This window comes from Castanea sativa, chromosome 1 (assembly GCF_040712315.1).
Source record: "Castanea sativa cultivar Marrone di Chiusa Pesio chromosome 1, ASM4071231v1".
In the NCBI taxonomy this organism is placed as follows: domain Eukaryota; kingdom Viridiplantae; phylum Streptophyta; class Magnoliopsida; order Fagales; family Fagaceae; genus Castanea; species Castanea sativa.
The window spans coordinates 31,824,976-31,851,106 of record NC_134013.1 but is presented as its reverse complement, the minus strand read 5'-3'; the positions used below and the strand labels follow the sequence as shown (position 1 = coordinate 31,851,106).

Genomic DNA, 26,131 nt, shown 5'->3' with positions numbered 1-26,131 from the left:
GAGATTAAGCCCATTGTATAGGTCGGGATACATGATTTTAGCTTCGCTTCCTTAATCTACCAAGACTCTCTTCACATCATACCCTCCAATACGAAGGGTTACCACTAGGGCATCATTGTGTGGTTGATAAATTCCAATCTTATCTTCATTAGAAAAGCCCAAGGTTGGTTGGACTTCCAACCTACCTCGCTTAGACTCAGGGACCCAGTCCTCGGCTTATGATCCTCGACTTCTGGTCCTACTATGGACATAACGCCGGAAGGGTATCCCCCAATCCGAATTGGGGTGTGAAAATAATATTAATTGTTCCCAAAGATGGTATCAACACAAATTCCCTTTGATACCCTGATCCAATCTAACTTCCCAGTCCAGAGGATTGATGTATGAATTGCTTCAGCTTTCCTACTTTGACTAATTGCTTCCAATGATCACGAAGAGTTCTACAATCCTCAGTAGTATGCCCACAATCTTGGTGATATTAACAATAAAGACTTTGATTACATTTGGTGGGACCACCTCCCATTTTGTTCGGTCACTTAAAGTCAGGCTCACTCTTTAGCTTTTCAAGGATCTGATGAATTGGCTCCTTGAATACCAAACTGACCATCTGAGCACTAGGGTACCCAGTGTGACTAGAAAAATCCCTCCTGGGTCGGCTATGATTATACCTCTCTGCCTGAGAATCTCTTTAGTCAGGAGGAGCAATTCGGTCTATGAGTTTACGCATATCTCGCGTAAGCTTCATCGTGAGAGACTTTCTCAAATCATGCTCGGTGGGGAGGCCTACTTTAAATGTCCTTATCGCCACATCTTCAAAATCTCCGTCTATTTTGTTAAACGTTTCCTAGTACCTATCAGAATAAGTTTTCAAGGTCTCACCCTCTCTCATCACCATAGACAGCAAGGAAACCAAAGGATGAGAAACCCTACTGCATGTGACAAATCGAGCCCCAAAAGCCCTAGTTAGCTCTTCAAAAGAACTAATTGGACCCTCAGCCAATCCATCAAACCACCTCATTGTGACAGGTCCTAAACTAGAAGGAAAAACTTTACACATCAGAGCTTCGTTCCTAGAATGCACAGCTATCCTTTGATTGAAATGACTGACATGCTCCACCAAGTCAGTCCTCCCATTATAAATACTAAAAGTTGGTTGGGTAAATTAACGAGGGGGTTTAGCCCTATCAATCCTGCGTGTGAATGGTGACTTAGAAATTTGACATAACGCCTTACTCATTGCGACATTCCTCATGCTCCTGAGTGTCGGGCTCTTAGCTTTCTTCCTCTGATACCGCTCCTCCCTATCCAAATGTGAAGATAGAGAAAAGGATTCACTGGGGGGGTTCTAGACCTTGGTCTATAGCTACCATCTTCTTTAGAGTTAGTTTCAAAGCTAGAAGGGGATTCTACTCATTGTTTACGACGTAACTTCTTACGTAGGTGTCGATTTCCAACCTAAGGTTCCTGGTTTCTTCATCATGTGAGACATGGGTCCCTAACCTAGAATGACTCCTACTAATATAATCTGTATGAACACTGGGAGTTCGGTTAGCCTCACGATCTCTCCTCCTTTCAAGGTTGACTAAATGATCATCTTACTGTGAGCCAACAAGTTCTTCTCTATGTAGTCCTGATCCCACTATGTCTAGTTAAAAGTGCAAGCACTTTCCTTAGTTCCAACAGACGATGTCAATTGTAAAGACACGGATTAAAGCCACAACCCACCAAGAGTAGTGGATGATGGCCTAACAAGCTCAAAACAATGTATTTGTAAGAGAGTGAGCTTCACAAGGAAACGACTTAGAAAATTAAGTGGGCCATAATTGATAATATACAAGTTAAAAAGATTGAAAACACAAAAATAACACTCCTCGGTCAAGTCCGAGAATGTGATGTTCTTATATTAACTCAAGTTTTCTTAAGTACAGAGTGTTCTTCTCTTTTTCTCCCTTCTTAGATTACATGCCTCATTTTTTCGGTGGCCTTTTCCTTATATAGTCCTTCATCCCTCCATCCCAGCCTTCCACCTTTTGATTTTTTAAGTAATCCCTTGGTGCAATGCATTTAATGTGGTGGCGACAGCCTTCTTCCCAAATATTTCTTCTTTTGTTGTTGACTCAATTTTCGTTACCTTCCTCTAAAGCTTATCCTTCCAAAATGGTCACCTCCCAAAGCTCTCCCAAGGTGGCTCGGCTCCTCGGGAACCATGACCAACCCGTCACTCTCTACCTTTATCCTCAGCCCTTTAACTTATGCTTGACAATCCCTTTGACCATCCTCGAGCTCTTGTTCATCCTCGGGTACAGCCCATAGCCCAATATTTGTACTCAATCTTCCTATCCTCACAATCTCCATTCAAATCTCAATAGGCAATACACTTAATTCGACCTTATTACCTTCTCAAAAAAAAATGGAACTTCTTAAATTAAATGAGCCTTCGCATTATTCCTCAAACGGTATTATCTTACCGTGTTTCTTCCAAAAAGTGTGGCTTATTTACTAGCATTACCTTATTAAATGAGCCTTTTAATATTATCATAATTATCGCATAAAATTTGTCATAAATATTACATAAAACTATGCCTTTTAAATTTATTTCTTTTAACCATGACGCGCTCTTAGTCTCTTTTTTTTTTTTTTTTTTTTTTGATACAGACACGTTCTTAGTCTGATTGTCACTTCACAAATACAAGCTCAAACAAAAACAAAACAAAACAAAACAAAAAAAAAAAAAAAAAAACTTCACTCAAATACAATTATTATCAGTTTGAAATTTTGAATGGAGAGAAAAGTGTAAACGGTAGAGTTGGCGTTAGAGTTGGATTTCAATCTTAGATAAAATTTAAAAAAAAAAAAAAAAAGAAAAAAAAAAAAGAAAAGAAAAACACGTTTACCATTTTTCTCTTTTAGATGACATCCCTTGTATGTTTTTGAAGTCTATATAATGACAAAACAATTTTTTTTTTTAGGCTAATCACAAAACAAATCTTAAGGCTTAACGGAAAATGCGTTAATTGATTGCACTATTTATGGTGACAGCTATACATTCAAAATTAAACAAAGTCATCTCGTGACTATATATAGACTTCAAAACAACGTTGTTTTGTGTGAAATCGGGTCTGTACTTTGTAGTTTGTATACCTTTTTCCTTTTCTTCCTCTGTTTTTTTTTTTTTTGTACGCCTTTTTCTAATCATATGAATCGACGCCAAATGTTCTTCAAATTTTATTGTTTTGTGTGAAATCGGGTCTGTACTTTGTAGTTTGTATACCTTTTTCCTTTTCTTCTTCTGTTTTTTTGTTTGTACGCCTTTTTCTAATCATATGAATCGACACCAAATGTTCTTCAAATTTTATGTCATGTATTGTCTTCCAAACTTCCAAGAAGTTACAATTGTGTAATGAAAAAAAAAAAAAAAAAATCTATTTGAGACTGTCTTTTTAGCTTCCGAAAGATCTTAATTGTATGAGGAAAGGGGGACGAACCACTATATATCTCCATAACTTTGGTTCCCTAAAATGGTGAATCCAATTCTATCCAACAATAATTAAGTTTTTTCCATCTTCAATCTCCCCCACTCTCTCTTTGTTATTTAAATTCAAATACTCGTTTGTTTTGTGGGATAAAATCCACAAATTCATGAATGAAATTTTGAGGAGTCTTAAAACAAATAGTTTTAACTCATATCCCCTCCAATCCATTCCTCTCCTTCTATTCCCAACAAACCAGTCGTGAGGAAGTGGTTGCAATCCTAAGGTGAGCTTTTCTTTCCTTCTTTAATTTATATATAGAAGTTTTTTTTCCAATGGTTTTATGTTGGTTTGTGGTTGGTATGCTTTGAGAGGAGGTGTTTTACTAGGAGTTTCGTACAACATTTGAGTCGGTAGTGTGGCCGTGTGGGTGTGGATTTTTGTTTGGGCGTTGGGACAAGATTGCCGATGATATGATCATTTTGGTACTTTGGCTAATGCTTCAGTTCACTAAATCATTAGATATGTTTGTGTATCCTACCAATTTGGCAAATATTTTATAAATCAATTACGTAATATATAGGCTAACTGCATTATAAATTCGACATAAAATAAATAAATAAACAAATAAAACTTGCTGATATACCAAAGCTACAAACTCAATGTTGAGTGGTAGGACGTAAATGACTTTTTTTAATAAATTTTTTTTTTTAAGGAAATTTCTTAGTACCTTTAAGAATTGAGGTAGGTCTTAAAGTTAGAGGGAGCAGCTCTATTACTGGTAGCTGCAGCGGCTCCAGCCTCCAACTCTACTGCTTAACCATTGAAGGATTTTTTTTGTGTGTCTTTGTTGCGTGTGTCTATGGCTAGATAAGGACAAAATTATTTTGTTTAAACATTTTTAAAGGGTCAGATTTTGAGTAAAATAAATTGATTGGATGTAATTCTTTTTACCTTTACCGTTGGTAATTTTTGTTATTAGGCTAATTTTTTTGGGCTTATATATTTTATTTAGATTTTAGATTTATATAAATTTTTTTATGACCTTTAAAACGAGAAAAATGCAAGGGTTATAAATTTTTTTTTACAAATTACTAATATGGTAAGTGTTTATTGAGCTTCTTTATAAATTATAGTTTATTCATCCTAGTATTATTGAGCTTCTAGATATTCCCTGAGTTTTAAGTTTACAAATTGCACTGTTCAATCTTCTCAAAAAATTTCAAATAAATAATAAATAAATAATTGTAGTTTTCAAATTACATTACACCCATATTTGGCATTTACATTCTCATATTTTAGACTAGGAGGAAATACTATTTTCATCCTTACATTTTGACCATATTCTCGAGTTGGTCCTTACTTTTTTATTTTACCGCTTTTAGTCCCTAAATGAAAAAGTATTCCATTTTAGTCTCAACCATTACTCACTTAACTAAAATATTCTACGTGGCAAACGGAATGCTAACGTGACCAATAAAATAATATTAAAAAAATTAACTGGCATTAAAAAATTTCATGTCAACATAAAATAATAATTAAAAAAGACATATCAGCATCCACATATACCTTTGATTCTAAAAAAAATTAATTTATCCATTTTAAGAAAATAAAAAAATAAATAAAGAACATGTTCTTCTTGAAATAATATGTTTAGTTGCCAAGAAAATTGAAAAATCAAGAATAGACCCAACATGGAACACGTAAAATCTAAGGGCATAAATCTACAAAATACAAAGACATTCAAAGATTCAAAACATGAAGAACATCACATGAAAAATCAATCCCTTCGTACAAATATCAAACCCATAAACAAACCAATAAATATCAAACCTAGAAAAATTCAAGAAACTAACCCACAAATTTGAGAAACCTAGAAAACAAACCCACAAATATCAAACCCAAAAAAATTTGAGAAACTAACCCACAAATTAGAGAAACCCAAAAACAAACCCCGAAATTTTAAATCCAAAAAAATTCAAGAAACTAACCCACAAAATCGAGAAACCCAAAAACAAACCCATAAATTTCAAACCCAAAAAAGTTCGAGAAACTAACCCATAAATTCAAGAAACCCATAAACAAACCCACAAATCTCCACCACAAATCTTCCAGCTATCTCCACCGTAATCTCTACCACAGAGCTGAGAGATTGAGAGATAAAAGAGAGAGACCCACCCACCGATTTGAGAGAGAGACCCATCGATCTAATAGAGACCCACTGATCTGTGAAAGAGAGACCAATCGAAGAGCTGGGTTTAGAGAGAGTCGAGTCATGCTACCTTACTCTTCCTCCAAACCTCAATCTGATACTTTCAGTTATCCAAATCTAACAAACACACACACACACACACACACACACACACACACACACACACACACACACACACACAGAATGTCTTCAACGGAGACGACACGGCAAAGAGGATCGTCGGCAATAGCGTCAAAGGACAACAGTGCGAAGGTTGAAGAGCGAAGGGCCAATTCACCGCCAATCTGCTTCAAATCATCGCCGATCTTAGCCCCTCTCTCTCTAAACCCAAATCCAAACCACCACCAACCTCAACCCCTCTCTTTCTACCCAAATCCAAACCACCACATCTTAGCCTCTCTTTCTCTAAACCCAGATCAAAGCCATATCCTAAAACATATAACCTGAACTTAAAGAGAAAAAGAAATCAAAGAGGGAGAGAGGATAGGAAAATGAAAATTGAGTTTGCACCGTGTTTGAGTTTTGTGTTTATTGATGATGTTGTGTTTAGTTGACAAGATAATATGTTTTTGGGTTTTGAAATTTTTGGGTTTGTGTTCTTCATGCTCTTGTTCAAGATGAACCTAGATCTCAATTCATATTATTTTTGGTTTTTAATTCCGTTTTTTATTTTTTTATTTAGTTAAAATTGATAAATTAATGTTTTTAATTTATATGCTTTCGTGGATCTAAGTTGTCATTTTAAAAATGTCAGATAAATTTATTATTATTATTTTAATGGCCACATCAGCATTTACTGTGTCAACAATACATTCTGTTTGCCACATCAGCAATTTCCATTAAGTGAGTGATGGTAAGGACCCAAATGGAATGCGTTTTTCATTTTAGGAACTAAACACGTTAAAATAAAAAGGTAGGGACCAAAATGGGAATGAGGCCAAAATGTAGAGACAAAAATAATATTTCCGCCTTTAACTAATTAGTTTTGTAAAGTTTTAGACCCCTTAAACACAAGTTGTTTAACCTAGTTATTTAGCCAAGTGATTACTTAGATAAATTAATCAGATCTAGGTTAACACATACAAATCATATCATGTAAATAATGCGGAAATATAAAGAACACAACGATATAAAAACCTAGGAAAACCTAACTGGTAAAAAACCTGGGGAAGATTTAACCTAGCTATTCTCAAGGTAAAAACAGATCCACTATGAAAGAATTAAAGTTTTTACAATAAGACTTGGACCACTAACATCCTATTGTTACCTCATGTAGAAAACTTACTACCACGACTACATGACAGCTCCGAGTCTATGGACTACTTTTTTCCTTGATCTGCTGCAACCACAAGTTCACCTACTTATGACTTAGAGACTCCACTCAAAGGTTTCAGATCTTCTTTAAGTTCTTTAAGCAGCAACTAAAGCAACATGCACTTGCAAAAAGTATACAATATTTACTTTTTTTTGCAAATGTCTACTTGCCACTTTTTATGTATCTACAATGTAAATATACATTCTGTACAATGAAAAAGAATAATTTCCCTGACTTAGCTTTTCTTTTTCTCTAATCTGAGCTGAATTTATTTGGAGCCTTAAGCTTTACAATTTTTGGTATCAATTAACTAACAACTAACAAAACTTCAATAGATTCTACACACTACTATGAATCATTGACGTGATAGTCACTTCGTAAGTATAAATGGTTGTAGGAGAGGCAAGGGCTAAAGTTCAAATATCTAAGAAGAAGTTTCACACGTATATCCTTAGATTAGAGTAATGTAGAATTCTAAATAATAACAAAAAATACAATACAAAACAAAAAACAAAAACAAAAACAAAAACAAAAAAGATTCCACACACACAAAAGAGACTTTGATCAGTCTATTTGTAAATGCCCTACTAAACTGGTCAACGACAGCTAAGTGAATTAACATTGTATATTTCTATATATGTATGACCCAATGACAATGAGCTTGGTGATAGAGAAATATCTTGGTCTTTTCATTCTTCTCTTGGAGGAGAAAGACAGAAAGAGATCATCTTTTTTTAACTATACAGAATACTAATGACACTGGTAGGCTCTTCATATTTGTTAGGATGCAATTTTTTCCCCACTTAGAAAAGTATGATACTAGCAGGATCTTCATATTTGTTAGGATACAATTTGTGAGTAACTAAAATAGGTATAACGGACTGGGCCTATATTTGGGCTCACAACTTATTTGTGTAGTGGGCTTTGTTTTTCCTACTATGGGTAGTTCCTTACCAAGCAACCCAATAGCACTCACTGGTTTTCATGAACTCCTCTCATTTTCCTCTCCGGGGTGCTTTCCTCCCTAATGACACTGATACTATGACTCTTTCTTTGTTTCCTCTCTAGAATTGCCAACCCTTGCCACACATTCTATTCTTCTATTTATAGCCTGATATGGGTGGAGGTGTTATGATTGCTTCCTGATCTCACTCGTGCAAAGGGGGTCCAATCTTATCATTTCTAGTAAGAATATGCTCTGTCAGGGACGGTGATAATGGCATTGGAACTAGTACCAGCCTCCAAAACGTTGTTCGGCAACGATACTCCCCAAGGCAATACCGGGCTACCGAGAACATAGATTGTACCGAGCAAGCACAATCCCGACCAAGTTATGAATTGATTGGCATGTGCTAGCTCCAAATACGCTAAGGACCGAATATACCTACTATGGTGTTCTGGTTGGTGTTGGGCCTTGAAGTGTGTCTGAATCGAGGCCCAAGGCCCAATGGGCATAGGGTCGCGCAATGTATTGTGTAGCCACAGCCCAAGATCCACTAGGCTTGGGATTATACCCCGTACAATAGCCCCCCTTGATTCACACCCGTCTACCAAGAACGAATCAAGGACTACGAGGCTAGCGCTAGCAAATCCTCGGGAAGCCCAATCGTCAGCTCCTGAGTAAACAAGGTGGTCATTAATGCTTTCTCAAAAGGAGTGTTGTCACGTCTAACTATAATGATAACCTGACGCTTCGTGAACCGAGGTCACGCGTGTGGGGGTTACAAAAAGAATGCAGAATGGTTTTCCCACCTTGATTTCATTAAATACTTCCACCCTATAAATATTTCCTTTCGCCCCTTCAGATTACTTTTTGCTTTCCCACTCCTTCAAATTTCCCTCTGCCGAGCATATTCCTCCTGTGTGTTGATCCTCCAACCAAGAGCATTACCTTCTAGAGCCCCAATAAGTTTTCCTCTCTTTTTCCTCTTTCTTTTCTTCGATTTCTTTTCATCCCTCAAGTATTAGGAATGGGTTATTCACATCTTCTTACTTTCAAAGAGTCTTTGGCTAATTTTAAAGCAGTCTACGACGTTCCAGGAGATGTCGATATCGCCTACTACCAAGAGGGTGATATTGTTCTCTAGAGACGCTCTAGTCCCAACGTATTATTTTTCCCTTTAATGGTCATTCTAGAGGGAGGTGTTAGGTTTCCCGTGGACCCTCTTATACTTAGCACCCTTGAGTTTTATGGTTTATGCCCTGACCAGCTTTCCCTCAATTTTTACCGAGTTGTAAGTTGTGTCAGTAGACTAAGCCAATTATATAGGCTTCAATTAGGCCACCACGACATAAACTTTATGTATAGCTTATGTGGCAACATTAGGTCGGACTATTATTTAAAGGTTAGGGATGTACGGGTACGGCTTATATCATGCCTTCCCGATTCTTACAAAACTTCAGCGGGAGAATTCGTTCGGGTGAGCGGTAATTGGCTTGCTGGTCAGCTCCCCTGTCCAACTTCGCTGTGTGACGTTGGTCTGTATTGAATACCTTTAATTTTTTTAAAGCCAACGTTTTACTCGTACTAACTTTCTTTACCCTATGCTAATCGGCTTTCTTCTTGTTTTGATGTAAACAGTAAAAGATTTAGACCAGACCTCAAGGTTGTGCACGTGAGGGATCTCAATTTTGTACTTAGGTAAGAGATATTTGTGCACTCTGATGGACAACTCCAAGCATCCCATCTCATACTGCTGCACTCCTGGGTACACTACCTGGCAGTCCTCCTCATCTAACAGTCGGTGAAGCTCGGGACCTTGGCCCACGTTTAGTTAGAGCAGAATCATTAGTACCTCTTAGAGATGCTTCAGCCGAGTTAGTTTCCCAAAACCACGCCGTTCATAGACCTATTGAAGATCCTCAAGCTCAAGCCCCAGTTTATCCAGCCAAGCAAGCAGCCAAATCTATTCATTCATCCAAAGCAGAGGTCGATCAAGGTGAAAGAGAAATGGTGTCAAGGCGGTCGTTAACCATTGGACGCTTCTTGCCTAGTGCCCGTCCTACAGTGCAACAACAACAACAACCCCAAGGCAGAAGCCTAACTCCCCCCTCCTGGCCACTCGCATAAGAGGCAACGAATTACCGAACAATAACCTAGGGTCTTGGGTAAGGCTCCCCTGCGGACCACACCTCCCCGACCTTCTGGCGGGATTACAATCCGAGAACCAGCCGGTGACACGTGGCTAGCTGCCCAGGTTGGTTCACATATGGCATCCTCTTCTCGGTAAGAAATAGGCTGGTAGGCCAACTTTAGGCTCGGTAATGAGTCTTTTCCAGTGATTGCTAGCATCAGAACATGGGCGCAAGGCGAAGGTGGACGAGTCGCTCAAAGCTTAGCATAGTGTCTCCTCGTTCCTAAGGACGTGCACTTCTTCTCGAGCGGATCTAATGAATCGTTAGCTAACTGGCTAGAATGGCATACTATAGCGGCAGTATACTATCTTACCTCTCTCTCATCATATAGGTGCACTCGTACTTTCTTTGTCTTCATGTTTGTCGTCATGTTATTAGGTCACGCAGCTAGCTTACGTTATCGGTGAACAATTGAAGGAAACCGCTGAGGATGTTGAACGGGAGAGGGCTTTGAAGGATGTCGTTACTGCCACGACGATTCTCTATTAAGGCATCTGGAGCAGATTCCTTTCCCCCACCTCCTCCCCCCGTTCATAGTCAATCCTGCGCCACCAACGAGGAGGACACCCCAGCATGTTTATCGTCGTGTTATCAGACTGCACAGCTAGCTTACGTTATCAATGAGCGATTGAAGGAGACCGCTGAGGATGCTGAACGGGAAAGGGCTTTGAAGGATGTCGTTGTCCCCACTGCGAATGACAAGAGCAAGGCTGCCAAGACAATTCTCCGTTAAGGCATCCGGAGCAGATTCCTTTCCCCCCACCTCCTCCTTTCATTCAGAGTCAGTCTGGTGCCACCGATGAGGAGGACACCCCAGCATGAAGGAGCTAGTGCGTGAGATTAACACCCATGTGAAGTTGGTTGATCTTGAAATTTCCAGAAACCTTAATGCCGCACAACCCGGTACCCCTCCTACCGAGGACACTCAAGCACAACCATTTACCGCAGATCAGCCCGCCAAGGATGTCTTACTACGAACAGCCAAGGATACTACCTTCTCTCAGTATGCCAACCCTGCTGCCTAAGCATAAAGAAAGTTGCTTTCCATGCCGTACTCCCTGATTATTATTTTCTTTTTTTCGTCTGGTTTTTACCTATGGTCATTGGGGTGTGGTGACAAGACATTCATTACATTTTAACTTGAGCTTATTTGGTTTTTATCTATAACTACATTTATAAAGATTACTTTTTCGTTTGTCCTTGGAAAGGACAAACTGTCACTACCCGTTCGGCGACCGGGACCAACTCGAAAGCAAGTTTTTGTACTTGGGAGAAATAAACGTAAGTTTGTGTGCACCTGGTAATTTGAGTAGAACCGAGAACTTGATCGTGTATATAACAAAATTAAAGCTTGGGTCCGTCTGTTCGGTAATTAGGATCGAACTTAGCACAGTCCCCTGAGAGGGATGTAACGTAAGGTTTCCACCTGCTCGGTGATTAGGATCAAACTGGGAGCAAGTTTCTGTCCTTGGAGAATTTTAGTTTAAAGTTTCCACCTGCTCGGTGATTAGGATTGAACTGGGAGTAGATTTTTGTCCTTGGAGCATTTTAGTATAAGGTTTCCACTTGCTTGGTGATTAGGATAGAACCGGGAGTAGGTTTCTGTCCTCAGAGCATTTTAATGTAAGGTTTCCACCTACTCGGTGATTAGGATCGGACTAGGAGCAAGTTTCTGTCCTTATATGGCCGGTAAATTAATAACAACGCAGTTAAGTGTGAATGTACTCATAGACATAAACATTGATCACGTATCACATAACATTATACGCGCACAGCCTGAACATTGATCACACATTGCGTATCAACTATTAGTGATAGAACTTTTTCAGATTGTGAACGTTCCATGGCCGAGGAAGTGGTCTCTTATCCAATTCTTCTATGTAGTAAGCTCCTGCTCCAGCAATCACGGTAATTCTATATGGCCCTTCCCAAGTTGGGGCCAATTTTCCTACATTAATGTCACGTGTGCTTCCCACTACCTTGCGTAGTACCAAGTCTCCAACACTAAATTCTCTCTTCTTCACATCTCTATTGTTTTGCCGAGCAAGTCTCTGTTGATATTATGCAAGCTGAATGGTTGCTAATTTCCAGTACTCCTTTAATAAATCCAGTTGCTTCACCATTAACTCATCATTCTCGGTAAGGGTGAATCCCGAAACCCAGGCGCTGTACAAATTAACCTCAGCTGGTATGACTGCTTCTGCTTCATACATCAAAGAAAAGGGAGTTTCTCCCATGGACATTCTGGGAGTTGTCCTGTATGCCCACAAAACGTTGGGTCCTCGGCCCACTTACCTTTAGCATCATCCAGTCTTCTCTTTAACCCGTTCACAATCGCCTTGTTGGTGGCTTCAACTTGACCGTTAGTCTGCGGATATGCTGGGGTGGAATACCTGTTTATGATGCCGAGATCTCTGAAGAACTTACGGAAAGCCTTGCTATCAAATTGCAACCCGTTATCAAATACTAGGGACTTTGGTACTCCAAACCTTGTGACTATGTTTTCTCTACACAAACTTTTTGACGTCTACATCCCGAATATTAGCCAATGCCTCGGCCTCTACCCACTTAGTGGAGTATTCCACGGCTACCAGAACAAATCTTCGATTCCTTGTAACTCATGGGAACGGACTTACAATGTTTAACCCCCAATGTGCGAAGGGCATGGGCTACTAATAGGATTCAAACTCCCTACTGGCTGATGGATCAAAGGAACATGTTTCTGACATTGCTCACATTTTTGAACATACTCGGTGGCATCCTTGTACATCTGTGGCCACCAGAATCCCTAGGTCATTGCCCAGTGAGCTAACGTACGCCCTTCCACGTGGTTGCCACATACCCCTTCATGGAGCTCAGTTAAGAGTTCTCCAATCTTGCTTAGAGGAAGGCATTGCAAATAAGGTCCCCCAAAAGACCTCTGGTATAACTCGTGATTTGCTGACAACCAATACTGTGCAGCCATGCGGCGTACTTTGTCTGCCTCCTTCCCATCTGCTGGTAGCTAATCTTCTACCAAAAAGTCTATGATTGGAGTCATCCAACATAGTTTAGGCCTCGTCACCATTGAAACACTTGTCTTTGCATCAATACTTAGTTCCGTCACCACCTCTACCTTGATTAGTCGAGGTACCTCCTCGGTCAAAGAAGATGCCAACATTGCCAGAAAGTCTGTGTGACTGTTTTGACCCCTGGTTATTTGAACCACCTTCACTTTTAGGAACTGGCTTATGGTCTGTTTTACTAATCATAAGTACTTCGTCATCCAGGTGTCTTTTGCGTCAAAACCACCTTATACCTGATTGACCACCAGCCAAGAGTCCGAACAAACTTTTACCTCCCGAGCGCCTAGACCTAGGGCAGCCCTCAATCCGGAAAGTAGGGCTTCATACTTAGTTTCATTGTTGGAAGCCCTAAAACCCAATCTAAAAGAATACTCCAATACCTTCCATAATGGCCTTCGAGGTGATAATGACAATTCCAGCCCCAACCCCCAGTGCACTAAATGCACCGTCCATGAATACCTTCCATAATGGCACCTCCACATGGCAAACTATCTTCATCTCCCCTTTTGAGGAAAACTCTGCAACAAAATCAGCGAGAACTTGGCCTTTTACCGAACTCCTCAATCTATACCTGATGTTAAAAAAGCCCAACTATGTTCCCTACTTTGCTATTCGGCCTGTGAAATCAAATATTTTCAACAACGATTGCAAGGGATATTTGGTTAATACATAGACGGTATGGGCATGAAAATAATGGGGCAACTTCCTCGTAGCGTGCACCAGTGCTAACACTAACTTCTCTAAGGGCAAATACCTTGTCTCGGCATAGAACAACGTCTTGGTGACATAATATATTGGCTACTGCACACCTTGATCCCTCAGCAACACGGCACTCATGGCATGCTCGGAGACCGAAAGATACATGAACAAATCCTCACCGGGCTCTAGGGCTGACAGCATAGGTACCCGAGCTCTTCGGCACGTGATCATATGCCCCAAGAATTTTCCAGGCCCCACTCCAAAAGTACATTTGTTAGCATTGAGGCGTAGCTTATGCCATCGTAGTACTTCGAACACTTCTTTAAGATCATCAATGTGCCCCTTCTCCTGTTTGCTTTTAACCACCATATCGTCAATATACAACTCTACTGTACGCCCAATATTGTCCCTGAACATCCTCGTCATCATCCGTTGATAAGTAGCTCCAGCATTCTTCAGCCCAAACGGCATCACTGTATAGTGGTAATTGGCATCAGGTGAGATGAATGCTGTCTTTTCCTAGATCCTTGATAACCAAGGCAATTTGATGATAACCCTGGAAAGCATATAGGAAACTCATCCTCTGGTGCCCATACATAGCATCCACCAACTGGTCGATTTTCAGCGTGGGGAAAGGATCTTTCGGGCACGTCCAATTCAGATCAGTGAAATCCACACAAACCCTCCATTTCCCATTTTTTTTTCTTACCACCACGGTGTTTGTAAGCCAATCTGAAAAGAAAACCTCTTTTATCGCCCCTGCCTCTTTCAACCTCTTGACCTCTTGCTTAACATATTCAACGTGTTCTTTGGTCAACCTCCTCGGCTTCTGCTTCTTGGGAGGAAATAGTGGATCCACATTAAGCTTATGAACTATAAACTTGGGATCTACCCCGGGCACTTCGTATGGGCTCCAAGTGAATACATCCACATTCTATACAAGCAGCAACAGCATCTCCACCCTATCTTCGTCCTTCATACCGACTCTAATTCGAAAACTCCTATCCTCGTCCGGCAGTATCCTCACTCTTATTATGGCTTCAGCACAACTAGCCCCCATTCCCTCCTGAGGTTCTTCTAACTGCTATAATGAAGCTTGAACAGCTGGTTCCTTTTGCTTAATTTTTTGATTAACTGTGGCTACCAAGCATTGCCTAGCCACTTGCTGGTTCCCTCTCACTACGGCGATACCATGCTCGATGCTAAATTTGACTTTAAAATGCAAAGTAGACGGAACTGCCCCCATGGCATGAATCCATGGCCTTCCAAGAATCGCCGTGTACGGAGAAAGCAAATTGATTACTATAAAGGTCACCATGACTTCCTTGCTTTCCATGTTCACGAGGAGCGTAATTTGCCCCCCCCCCCCCGGGATCACCATCCGGCCATCAAACCCCACCAAGGGTGTGTCGTACTTGGATAGGTCCTCTTTCTTCAATCCTAGCCCCCTGAACAGGTCAGGATACATTATTTTGGTGCCACCTCCCTGGTCCACCAGTACCCTCTTCACTATAAAACCATTGATCTGAGCTATAACCACCAGAGTGTTGTCATGCGACTAGATTGTCCCTTCCAAGTCATCATGATTGAAGGCAATGGGTTCCCATTTAAACTTCAACTTCTTCTCGGGTGGATGATCAACCGGACAACTTTCTACCGGAACCACTGATAGTACCCCTCTCCTTCCAGTCACTAGAGTACCCCTGGAAGCTGCATGGATGACCTCTATTACTCGTAAAGAAGGTGGGAGGGGATTCCCCCGAGGCTGAGTATCCTGACCGAGCTCCTATGTTTTCGAGTCGACAACAAACTCTATCAAATACCCCGCCCTTACTTACTGCTCCAAGTGATCTTTTAACACCCTGTATTGTTCAGTGGTGTGCCCCTTGTCTTTATGATAAATGCAGTACAAGGTTTGATTTTTCCTCGATCGGTCACCCCTATCTTGTTTGGCCACCGGAAGTACGGCTCATGCTTAATTTGATCAACAATCCTGTGTACTGGTTCCCTAAACGTCATGTTTACTTCCCCCCGCTTACGCATCCGATTCTTGGATCCTTAAATCCTTCTGGGGCCTTAACTGTAAGCCCCCTTGTCGAGGCTGGCTCGTGGTTGAGGCCTTACCTTATTCTACTGCCGATCATCCTCTAACCATTTATACTCTTCTATCTACCTCATTAACTACCTCATATCCTCGGGAGGTCTCCTTGTCAATGAATCTCGTAATTTAGAATCCTCGGGCAATCCCAATCGAAAAGTGCTTGCTACGATTTTTTCATTACCCCCTGATAATAGCTTAATTTTGCATATTCATATCATTATTAGAAAGCATTATCACACTTATTTTGAGTTAATTCATTCAGTTTATATTTGGTTTTGGAATAATGCTAAATAATCAATTTTGTACTTAATTGAATTTTAATGCGTGAATTTGTTTTTTGTAGGATGATGAAATTAAATACGTGGATTTGTGCAAAAAAGAAATCTAATGGACTTTAATTTTACAAGGGCCATGATGAAGTCAAATAAGGCCAACCCAATTAAATTCAAGTCCAATTGGAGCGAGGAATCAAAGGAAATTTGTATCAAATCCAAGTCCAATTCAGATTAGGATTCCAGCTTGCACATCAATTAGTATTTGGACCATAACTTTCGGCTCAGATGTCCAATTGAGATGATTTAGTTGCGCTGGAAAGCTAACTTAAAAGGCTACAACTTTTTAGTTTACCAAAAGTCATAATTCTGAAGTTAAATGGGCCAAAAATGTCAGTTAAGTGAAGCCTAAAAAACCTAGGATTTTCTCCAAACGGGAATCCAACTTGTAATAGGATTCCTTGACCTATTTAACGGCTTTTTAGGGCAAAATTCAGAGGAGCGCTATTGTAGAACATAATTTAGGTTTTCTCAAAGTTTCTTTACAGTTTTTAGAGTTCTATTTGTGTTATGGCTTGCTAGAAGCCTTGCTAAGGCAAGGGGTGCAATCCAACCGTTTATTGGTATGTTCTTAACAATTATTTATTGGTTTTAATGCTTATATTTTTATGTTTTTGATTGTTTTACTCATCTAGAAAACTGTTTAGTTCTGTATAATCCTTTGGTTTATCGTAGACTCCAGTATTCCCTACGAACTAATTCACTAGTTTTGTTTTGCCTAAAATCAATCAATTGCATGAAACTACCTTAGACAATTAATTTTTTGAGTTTTTATTGTTAAATAATCCAACTAAGATCATCCTTTGTATGAATTTTAAGTTGAGTTATAAAATAAATATTGTTAAGACTACCAATAGATGTGTTGTGTGTGGATCCCCAAACCTTAGCGCTTTAATATATTGTTATTTTTTCTCAATTTAAATTACCTTTACTAAACTATCAAAAATCTCTTCAGTTAAACTTTATTATTTTAGTTTTACTCTCTTTTGGTTTGCTAATCAATTCCTTTTTTCCTGTGGATTCGACCTCGTACTTACCGGGTTATTACTTCGTGACAATCCTGCACTTGGGAGCATTATTTAAGTCGCAGCAAATTTTAGGCGCCGTTGCCAAGGAATTAGGCGATTAGAGAAGTGTTCCACTTTGTTTGGAGAGGTTTTCGGCATTAAATTTCTTCACATATTTGGTAATATCTCTCCAACTCTTTCCTTTTTTAAGTAGTTTAGCTTTCTTTTAGAGTTTTTCTTTTATTTTTACTTCTCTTTATTTTTAACATTTTTGTTTTATTTTATTTTCTTTTTCTTTTTTCTTTCTTGGTTTAATATTGCATGTGTGGTTGGTGTTGTGATAGTGATAATCGCTTGGTTAGAATTGAGTCTAATAATTTGTTTGGAAATTTATCTGATTCTTTTACACATTCCGATACACTTGATGTCATGGCGGACTTAGAGAGTAATCATGGTAATGAGAATAATCTAAATAATGAAAACTTCCATGCTCACCAACCCATTAGAACTCTCCAGGATTATTTGCAACCTACTAGAAGTAGTGCACCATCATGCATCATTTTTCCAACTAATGCAAATAATTTTAATTTTAAGCCCAGTATGATTTCATTACTTCCTAAATGTCATGGCTTAGATTCTGAAAATCCTTACCTATACTTTAAGGAATTTGAGGAGGTATGTTCTACCTTCTATGACCAATCATGTAATGAAGAGACCATTAGGTTGAAGTTGTTCCCTTTTTCTCTTAAAGACAAGGCAAAAACTTGGCTTAATTCTTTGAGACCTAGGTCAATTGATACTTGGCAAGAGATGGAAACTGAATTTTTAAAGAAATTTTTTCCAATTCATAGGACTAATGCACTTAAAAGACAAATAATGAATTTTTCACAAAAAGATAATGAGACATTTTATCAATGTTAGGAAGGATTTAAAGATTTGCTTAATGCTTGTCCACATCATGGCTATGAAACTTGGCGTATAATTAGTTTTTTCTATGAAAGTTTAACTCCAAAGATGCGCCAATTTGTAGAGATGATGTGCAATGGAGAGATTTTAAATAAAGATCCTGATGAGGCTTTTGATTATTTTGATCTCTTAGCTGAGAATGCCCAATCTTGGGATACCACTAATACCTCTGATAGGTCTAGAGCATCCACCAACCCCTCTGGGGGTGGTAAGTACCAACTTAGGGAAGATGATGACCTTAGTGCTAGGGTGGCTAGTCTAACTAGGACGCTTGAAGCCATGGAATTAAGAAAGGTCAATGGAATCAATATTGTGCCTAAAATTGATGAAGTTTGTTGGATTTGTGAGACAATGGAACACCCTACCAATGAATGCCCTACAATTCCAGCTTTTAAAGAGGTGTTGCATGATCAAGCAAATGCTATGAACATGGTTAAAAATCATATCCTTCTCCCTATTCAGAGACATACAATTCAGGGTGGAAGAATCACCCAAAATTTAGTTGGAGGAATGATAATGTGGTTGCGCCTCCTACACATAGTTCTTCAAATTTTGTTCCCTATAATCTCTCCCAAAAAAAGTCTTGAGGACACCTTGCAAGAATTCATACAAACTCAATCCACCATTAATAATCAAACCTCACAAGCCATAAATGACATTATGAGCACTCTCACTAAATTTACCACATCCATGAGCACAATAGAAAAGGGTAAGTTTCCTTCTCAACCACAACCAAACCCCCAAGGTCAATTTTGTGTTGATGATTTTAGTTCCTCTAAAAATAAAGTGAGTCAAGTTAAATCTGTAACTACTCTTCGTAGTGGAAAAATCATTGAGAAAGATATTCCTAAAAGCAATACACATGATGAATCTTCCAAAATAAAGAGCAGTGATGAGGTCCTTGAGCCTAAATCTAATGAAATTGAAAGATGCCCTATCCCTACTCCTTTTTCCCAAAGGTTGATTTCCCCTCAAAAAGTGAATCAAAATTTTGAAATCCTTGAAGTGCTTAAGCAAGTTAAAATGAACATTCCTCTTTTGGATGCCATAAAACAAATTCCATCATATGCTAAATTTTTGAAAGATTTGTGTACTGTTAAGCAAAAGCTTAATGTACATAAAAATGCATTTTTGACTGAACAAGTTAGTGCAATCATTCAAAACAATAGACCTCCAAAGTTTAAAGATCCAGGTTGTCCTACTATTTCATGTGTGATTGGTAATTCAAAAATAGAGAAAGTTTTGCTTGATCTTGGGGAAAGTGTGAAACTTTTTCCATATTCCGTGTATGAGCAATTAGGTCTAAGCGAGTTAAAACCCACTTCCATAATTTTACAACTTGCTGATCGATCTGTGATTGTTCCTAAGGGTGTTGTTGAGGATGTTTTGGTTCAAGTGGACAAATTTTATTTTCCTGTTGACTTTATTATTTTGGACATGCACCCTGTTTCTAGTGTTAATTCTCAAATATCTGTGATTTTAGAACGCCCATTTCTTGCAACTTCTAATGCATTGATAAATTGTAGAAGTGGAGTCTTAAAATTATCTTTTGGGAATATGACCCTTGAGCTTAATAATTTTAATTATTGTAAGCAAATTAGGGATGAAGAGGATGTGCGTGAAGTTAACTTGATTGAAACAATTGTTCAAGACCAAACATTAGTTTAGTCAATTCATGTGATTTTAACTTTGATGAGAATTCCGAAATTGCATATATTCATTGTCTCTTGGAATCTGCACAGGAATTGGAAGCGAGCAATTGGAAATTGAAATATGAGGAGTTGCCACCTTGTGAGATAAATTTGTTGCCATCTAGTAAGCAAGTACCTAAGTGGGAGTTAAAGCCCTGGCCAAATGATCTCAAGTATATTTTTTTAGGAACTAATGAGACTTTTCCTCTGTTAATATCTTCTGAACTTGACTTCTTGCAAGAATGTAAGTTATTAAATGTTTTGAGTAAACATAAGGGTGTCATAGGAAGGAACATGGCTAACATAAAAGTACTTAGTCCATTGGTATGTACTCATAGGATTTATTTAAAGAACAACAACAAACCACCTAGGGAGACTAAACAAATTTTGGAAAAGATGGTTAACCCAAATCGTAAAGATTGGTCTTTGAGGTTGAATGATGCACTTTGGGCGTACCGCACTGCCTATAAAAATATTCTTGGTATGTCTCCCTATAGACTTGTTTATGGTAAAGCTTGTCACTTGCCTGTGAAATTGGAACATAATCATATTGGGCAATAAAGACGTTTAACTTTAGCTTAGACAAGGCTAGTTCATTGAGAAAATTGCAATTGAATGAGTTGGAACCCCTTTTGTTTTGTTTTCTAACCCCTTTTGGAGGTGTTAAAGTTTTTTCTGTTCATTTATGTTCATCTCTTCAAGGTAGTCTCTGTAATCTCTACTTTTTATTGTTTTTCCTTGATATCATTAAGGACAATGTAAGTTTTAGGTTAGGGGAGGAACTTGAGATGATTTGCATTTGGTTTTATTTTATGTTAAAAATTTTTTGGGTTTTTTTTAGTGATTTTTTTTTTTTAGTCCAATTTTCAAAAAACAAAAGAAGTGTTGCTTTAGCAAGAGTTTTAAGTCAAAGCTCTTCATGCTAATTCTATCTAAAGAATTCGTTGTTGTTCATGCTCAACTAGTATGCACATGCACTTTAGCCACATGAACATGTTTCTTGGTTGAGAGATAGAGATGACTTTGAAAATCTTGAAAATAAAATGTAGAGACTATAACCCAAGTTAGTTCTTGAGCCATTCATTTTTTTAGAGGGCTATTTTCTTTTGACCTCATTTTTCATTTGGAAGCACATAACTTTGTTGTTGCATAATCTCATTATTCTTTGATTTGGTCGAATGCTAAGAATTCATCAAATTTTATGCCACACCTAAATATGTCAAAGTCATAGATTTTGAAGAACCATCTCAATCCTTAAGAGATGATTTAGGCCATCTTTGTTAATTTTGAGCCTTTATGATTTTCTTTCTTGATACATTACCGCTAGTCACCCATTTGAGCCTATTATTTTAGCCATTCTTTCTCAAACCCTTTGCTAAAGTGTTCCAAGAATGAATGCAAACCAATTGTCTTATTACGATAAATTAGTGGTAAAATAGTTAGAAGAAAAAAAGGACTGACTCAAAAAAAAAAAAAAAAAAAAAAAAAAAAAAAAAAAAAAAAAAAAAAAAAAAAAAAAAAAAAAAAAAAAGTCATAAACAGAAAAGGAAAAATGTTGAAAAAAAAAGGGAATGTGAAAGAGGAAGAAATAGAGAATGAATTTGTTGATGAAATTTTGAAGGAAAAAAAAAGAAGTAAAAAAGTGAAAGTGCAATATTCAAGAAACTTGAGAGAATAAATTAATTGGCATATATTCAAAAGAAGTTGTCTCTCTAATTATTCTTGGGAACACTTTTTATTTTTACCTATACCCTTTATTCTAAATTCCTCCTCTTTACCTTACATTACATCCCAATGAAAGTCCTATTTGATCTTAAGGAATGTATGGTTTGAATCTTGACATGACTAATCAATGTGTGTGGTGTAATATTCTTAGTGTTTGGCATCCTTTCATGAGACTATAAATATCTTTTATTTTGCTTCACCGTTCTTCGTCTTATTTATATGTGAGATATTAGCCTTTGTTCTATATTATTCTGCTCACATATGTTTGAGAGTGTTACACCCTTTTCGAAGTGATTTTATTTGTTGAGTGTTAACAACCATGAGATTTGAGTTGAAGCATAACTTTGGATATAAATTCAAGCCATGTTTTATCTTAAGACTAAGGTTGTGTTTGTGTTGGCTAAACTATTCACACACTAAGTATTGATGGCATGTGGAATATCTTTGGTGGTTATAAGTGTTTTTACTTTTGATTACTTATTTCTACTAAAGTAATCATTTTTGTTATTTTGTGTCTTTGTCTCGAATCACTTAAATTGCAAGGGACTAGCAATGAGCTGGTTGGGGAGCGTGATAATAGCTTAATTTTGCATATTTATATCATTATTAGAAAGCATTATCATACTTATTTTGAGTAAATTCATGCATTTTATAGTTGGTTTTGGAATAATGCTAAATAATCAATTTTGTGCTTAATTGAATTTTAATGCATGAATTTGTTTTTTGTAGGATGATGAAATTAAATAAGTGGATTTGTGTAAAAAAAAAAAATCTAATGGACTATAATTTCACAAGGGCCATGATGAAGTCAAATAAGGCCAACCCAATCAAATTAAATTCCAATTGGAGCAAGGAATCAAGTGAAATTTGCATCAAATCCAAGTCCAATTCGGATTAGGATTCCAGCTTGCGCACTAGTAAGTATTTAGTGCATAACTTTTGGCTCAGATGTCCAATCAGATGATTCAAGTTGGGATGGAAAGCTAACTTAAAAGGCTACAACTTTTTAGTTTACCAAAAGTCTGAATTCTGAAGTTAAATGGGCCAAAAACGTCGGTTAAATGAAGCCTAAAAAACCTAGGATTTTCTCCAAATGGGAATTCAACTTGTAATAGAATTCCTTGACCTATTTAAAGGCTCTTTAGGGCAAAATTCAGAGGAGAGCTGCTATAGAATATAATTTAGGTTTTCTCAAAGTTTCTTTACAGTTTTTAGAGTTCTATTTGTGTTATGGCTTGCTAGAAGCCTTTCTAAGGCAAGGGGTGAAACTCAACCGTTTATTGGTATGTTCTTAACAATTATTTATTGGTTTTAATGCTTATATTTTTATGTTTTTTATTGTTTTAATCATCTAGAAAACTGTTTAGTTCTGTATAATCCTTTAATTTATCATAGACTTCAGGCACGTTAAATGCTTAGTATTTCCTACGAACAAATTCACTAGTTTTGTTTTGCCTAAAATCAATCAATTGCATGAAACTAGCTTAGACAATTAATTTTTTGAGTTTTTATTGTTAAATCATCCGACTAAAATCATCATTCGTATGGATTTTAGTTGAGTTATAAAATAAATAGTGTTAAGACTACCAATAGATGTGTTGTGTGTGGATCCCTAAACCTTAGTGCTTTAATATATTGTTATTTTATCTCAATTTAAATTACCTTTACTAAATTATCAAAAATTCTCTTCACTTAAACTCTATTATTTTAGTTTTATTCTCTAGTGGTATGCTAATCAATTCCCTTTTCCCTGTGGATTCAACACCGGACTTACCGAGATATTACTTCGCAACAATCCTGCACTGGGGAGCATTATTTAAGTCACAGCACCTACTTCAATTTCGTTGTCCAGTTCCCAGTACCGGCTAGTGTATCTATGAAAAGTCTCCCCAGCTCCCATCTTCATTGATAGCAGTGCATCCACGGGTTGTAGTACCCGGCTACAAGTCATAAACCGAACCCTGAATTCTTGAATCATTTCTGCAAAATTATGAATCGAGCTCTTCCTCAACCAATTGAACCACCTCAAAGCGGTGGGCCCGAGACTTGAAGGAAATTGCACATCAATGCGTTGTTATGACTATGCAAAGACATCATTTGGATATAATGGTTTACATGCCCTACCAGATCCGTTTTCCCGTCATAGGAGTTAAATGGTGGTCTAGTAAATCTACTCGGCATTGGTGCCCGTTCGATATCTGCTGAGAATGGTAATCGAGCAGCTCTACGCAATGCTCGGCTCATAGCATCCATGGCTGCATTGCAGGGTCATTGTCCTTCCAGGGAGACTAATTCCCGATCTGCATACTCCCGAGACCAATCTCGGTGTCGACTGGAACCGGATTGATAGGACGCCTCTCCATAGCCACCTCCCACACTAGCCAACCCCTTTACACTCTCTTCATGGTCTCTTCTACAACGCCCACCTCTTGGTTCCAACTCTAAATCCCTCACCAACTTACGCAAGCATTCAAGCTCCTCATCCCTTCTGTCAAAATGATCATACCCTGAAGCGCCTAACAATGTCCAGTGTGTTTGAAATGACCCTTCTCCAAGGCCGGAGTGATCCTCCCCCTATTCATACTCCCTATCTTCGCACCTCTTTTTCCTCCTTTCCCACAAACTGGATCCCCGAAAGGATCCTCTAGAGCCACTCTCAGCATAACTTCTTAACTGCCTCCCAAACATTCTCCTTGTATGTGAGTCTTGGCATAACTACAACTGTGTGGGAGATTCCCACAAACGGCGCCAATTATGAGTACCCAAAATAGGTATAACGGCAACTTATTTGTGTAGTGGGCTTTGTTTTTCCTACTATGGGTAGTTCCTTACTAGGTAACCCAATAACACTCACTGGTTTTCGTGAACTCCTCTCCTTTTCCTCTCTGGGGTGCTTTCCTCCCTAGTGACACTGATACTATCACTCTTTCTTTGTTTCCTCTCCAGATTTGCCAACCCCTTGCCTCACGTTCTATTCTTCTATTTATAGCCTGAGACAGGTGGAGGTGTTATGATTGCTTCTTGATCTCACTCGTGCGAAGGGAGGTCCAATCTTATCATTTCTGGTAAGAATATGCTCTATCGGGGATGGTGATAATGGCATTGGAACTGGTACCAGCCTCCAAAACGCTATTTGGCAGCGATACTCCCCAAGGCAATACCAAGCTGCCAAGAACATAGATTGTACTGAGCAAGCGCAGTCCCGATCAAGTTATGAATTGATTTGCATGTGCTTGCTTCAAATACACTAAAGACCAGATACACCTACTATGGTGTTTAGGTTGGTGTTGGGCCTTGAAGTGTGTCTGAATCAAGGCCCAAGGCCCAATGGGCATGGGGTCGTGCAATGTACCGTGTGGCCATGACCCAAGATCCACTAGGCTTGGGATTATACCTTGTACACAATTTTTTCACCACTTATAAAAGTAGCGTAAACTTTGATTTTTTTTTCTGAGGGCAATCCCAATTATGTCAAGTGTTAACCTATTATTTCTTTTTGAAGAAGTGTTACCTTCACAATATTTTAACAATTTTTTCACTACAAGTCCTAAGTGGTATATTGTTATTGATTCTAATTTGAACCAACCACCTTTCTCAACCAAAAAAATTTTTTGAACCGACCACTATAATTACTTTTTTGACTATCATTAATAGATGATAATAACACACCACTTAAAAAATGTTATACATGTAACATTTCTCAATTTTTAATGGCAAATTTTTAAAGAGTGATACTGAAAGGCCAAAAACAAGGTCTATTTAAACTTATGGAACTTATCCATAAGCCTAAGAGCATCCGCAGCCCAAATGGTATATTGTATATATTGATATATTTTCCCATCATAGCCTTCAAATGTTGCTCCAGCCCGACTTGCAAAATGTGCCAATTGTAAAAAAATTTACAATACTGCTACAATACCATCCTATTTCTAGGATGGTACTATAGCAAGATTGTATAATTAAAATTATTATTATATTATCTCTGATTCTTCTCTCTCTTCCTTTTCTCTCTTCCTCTTCTCTCTTTGTTTTTTGCTCTCTCTTCTTCTTGCTCTCTCTTCCTTTTTTCTCATTATTTCATTACCTTCACTCTACGCTAAACTCTCATCAACCCAATGGAAACGCAACGCAAGCAGTCATCATCCTCTTCGTCTCTCTGATCAGCATGGTGACGCAGTTGAGTTGGAGATCGGCATGATGGGTTTCTAGATCGGCGGTGGTGGGTTTTTGGGTTCGGCATTGTGGGTCTCCCATACCTCTGCCAAGCACTCTTTCTCACCCCATGGGTCAGCTGGTTCAATTTTCTCAACTTCATCACAGTGATCCCTCCCTCTGAACCCAAACCCAACTCTCCCCTCTCTCTTCTAATCTCGCCCAACTCATTGAGTCAAAGCTCCATGGCCAAAGCTTCAA

The 26,131-nt window shown here is 38.3% G+C and overlaps 1 protein-coding gene and 1 non-coding gene across 2 annotated transcripts; both read right to left on the bottom strand.

Moving 5' to 3' along the window:
- Nucleotides 1-14,389: 14,389 nt before the first annotated feature.
- Nucleotides 14,390-15,232, bottom strand: LOC142625063 (uncharacterized). The gene is made up of 2 exons (XM_075798774.1): nt 15,041-15,232; nt 14,390-14,830 (listed from the first exon to the last, which is right to left on the bottom strand). The coding sequence occupies exons 1-2, from the start codon at nt 15,230-15,232 to the stop codon at nt 14,390-14,392; spliced, it is 633 nt and encodes a 210-aa protein (XP_075654889.1).
- A 2,962-nt stretch (nt 15,233-18,194) lies between these two features.
- LOC142623008 (small nucleolar RNA R71) lies at nt 18,195-18,301 on the bottom strand. Its single transcript, XR_012842034.1, has one exon. It is a non-coding gene; the product is annotated as a small nucleolar RNA R71 (small nucleolar RNA).
- Nucleotides 18,302-26,131: the final 7,830 nt, after the last annotated feature.

Excerpts from the sequence above, each read along its gene's own strand:
- LOC142625063 (XM_075798774.1), bottom strand. The coding sequence starts at position 15,232 with ATGGAAAGCAAGGAAGTCATGGTGACCTTTATAGTAATCAATTTGCTT. Across the intron at positions 14,831-15,040 it reads AAGTGGCTAGGCAATGCTTG|AATGTGGATGTATTCACTTG; the intron begins GTAGCCACAGTT and ends CTGCTTGTATAG.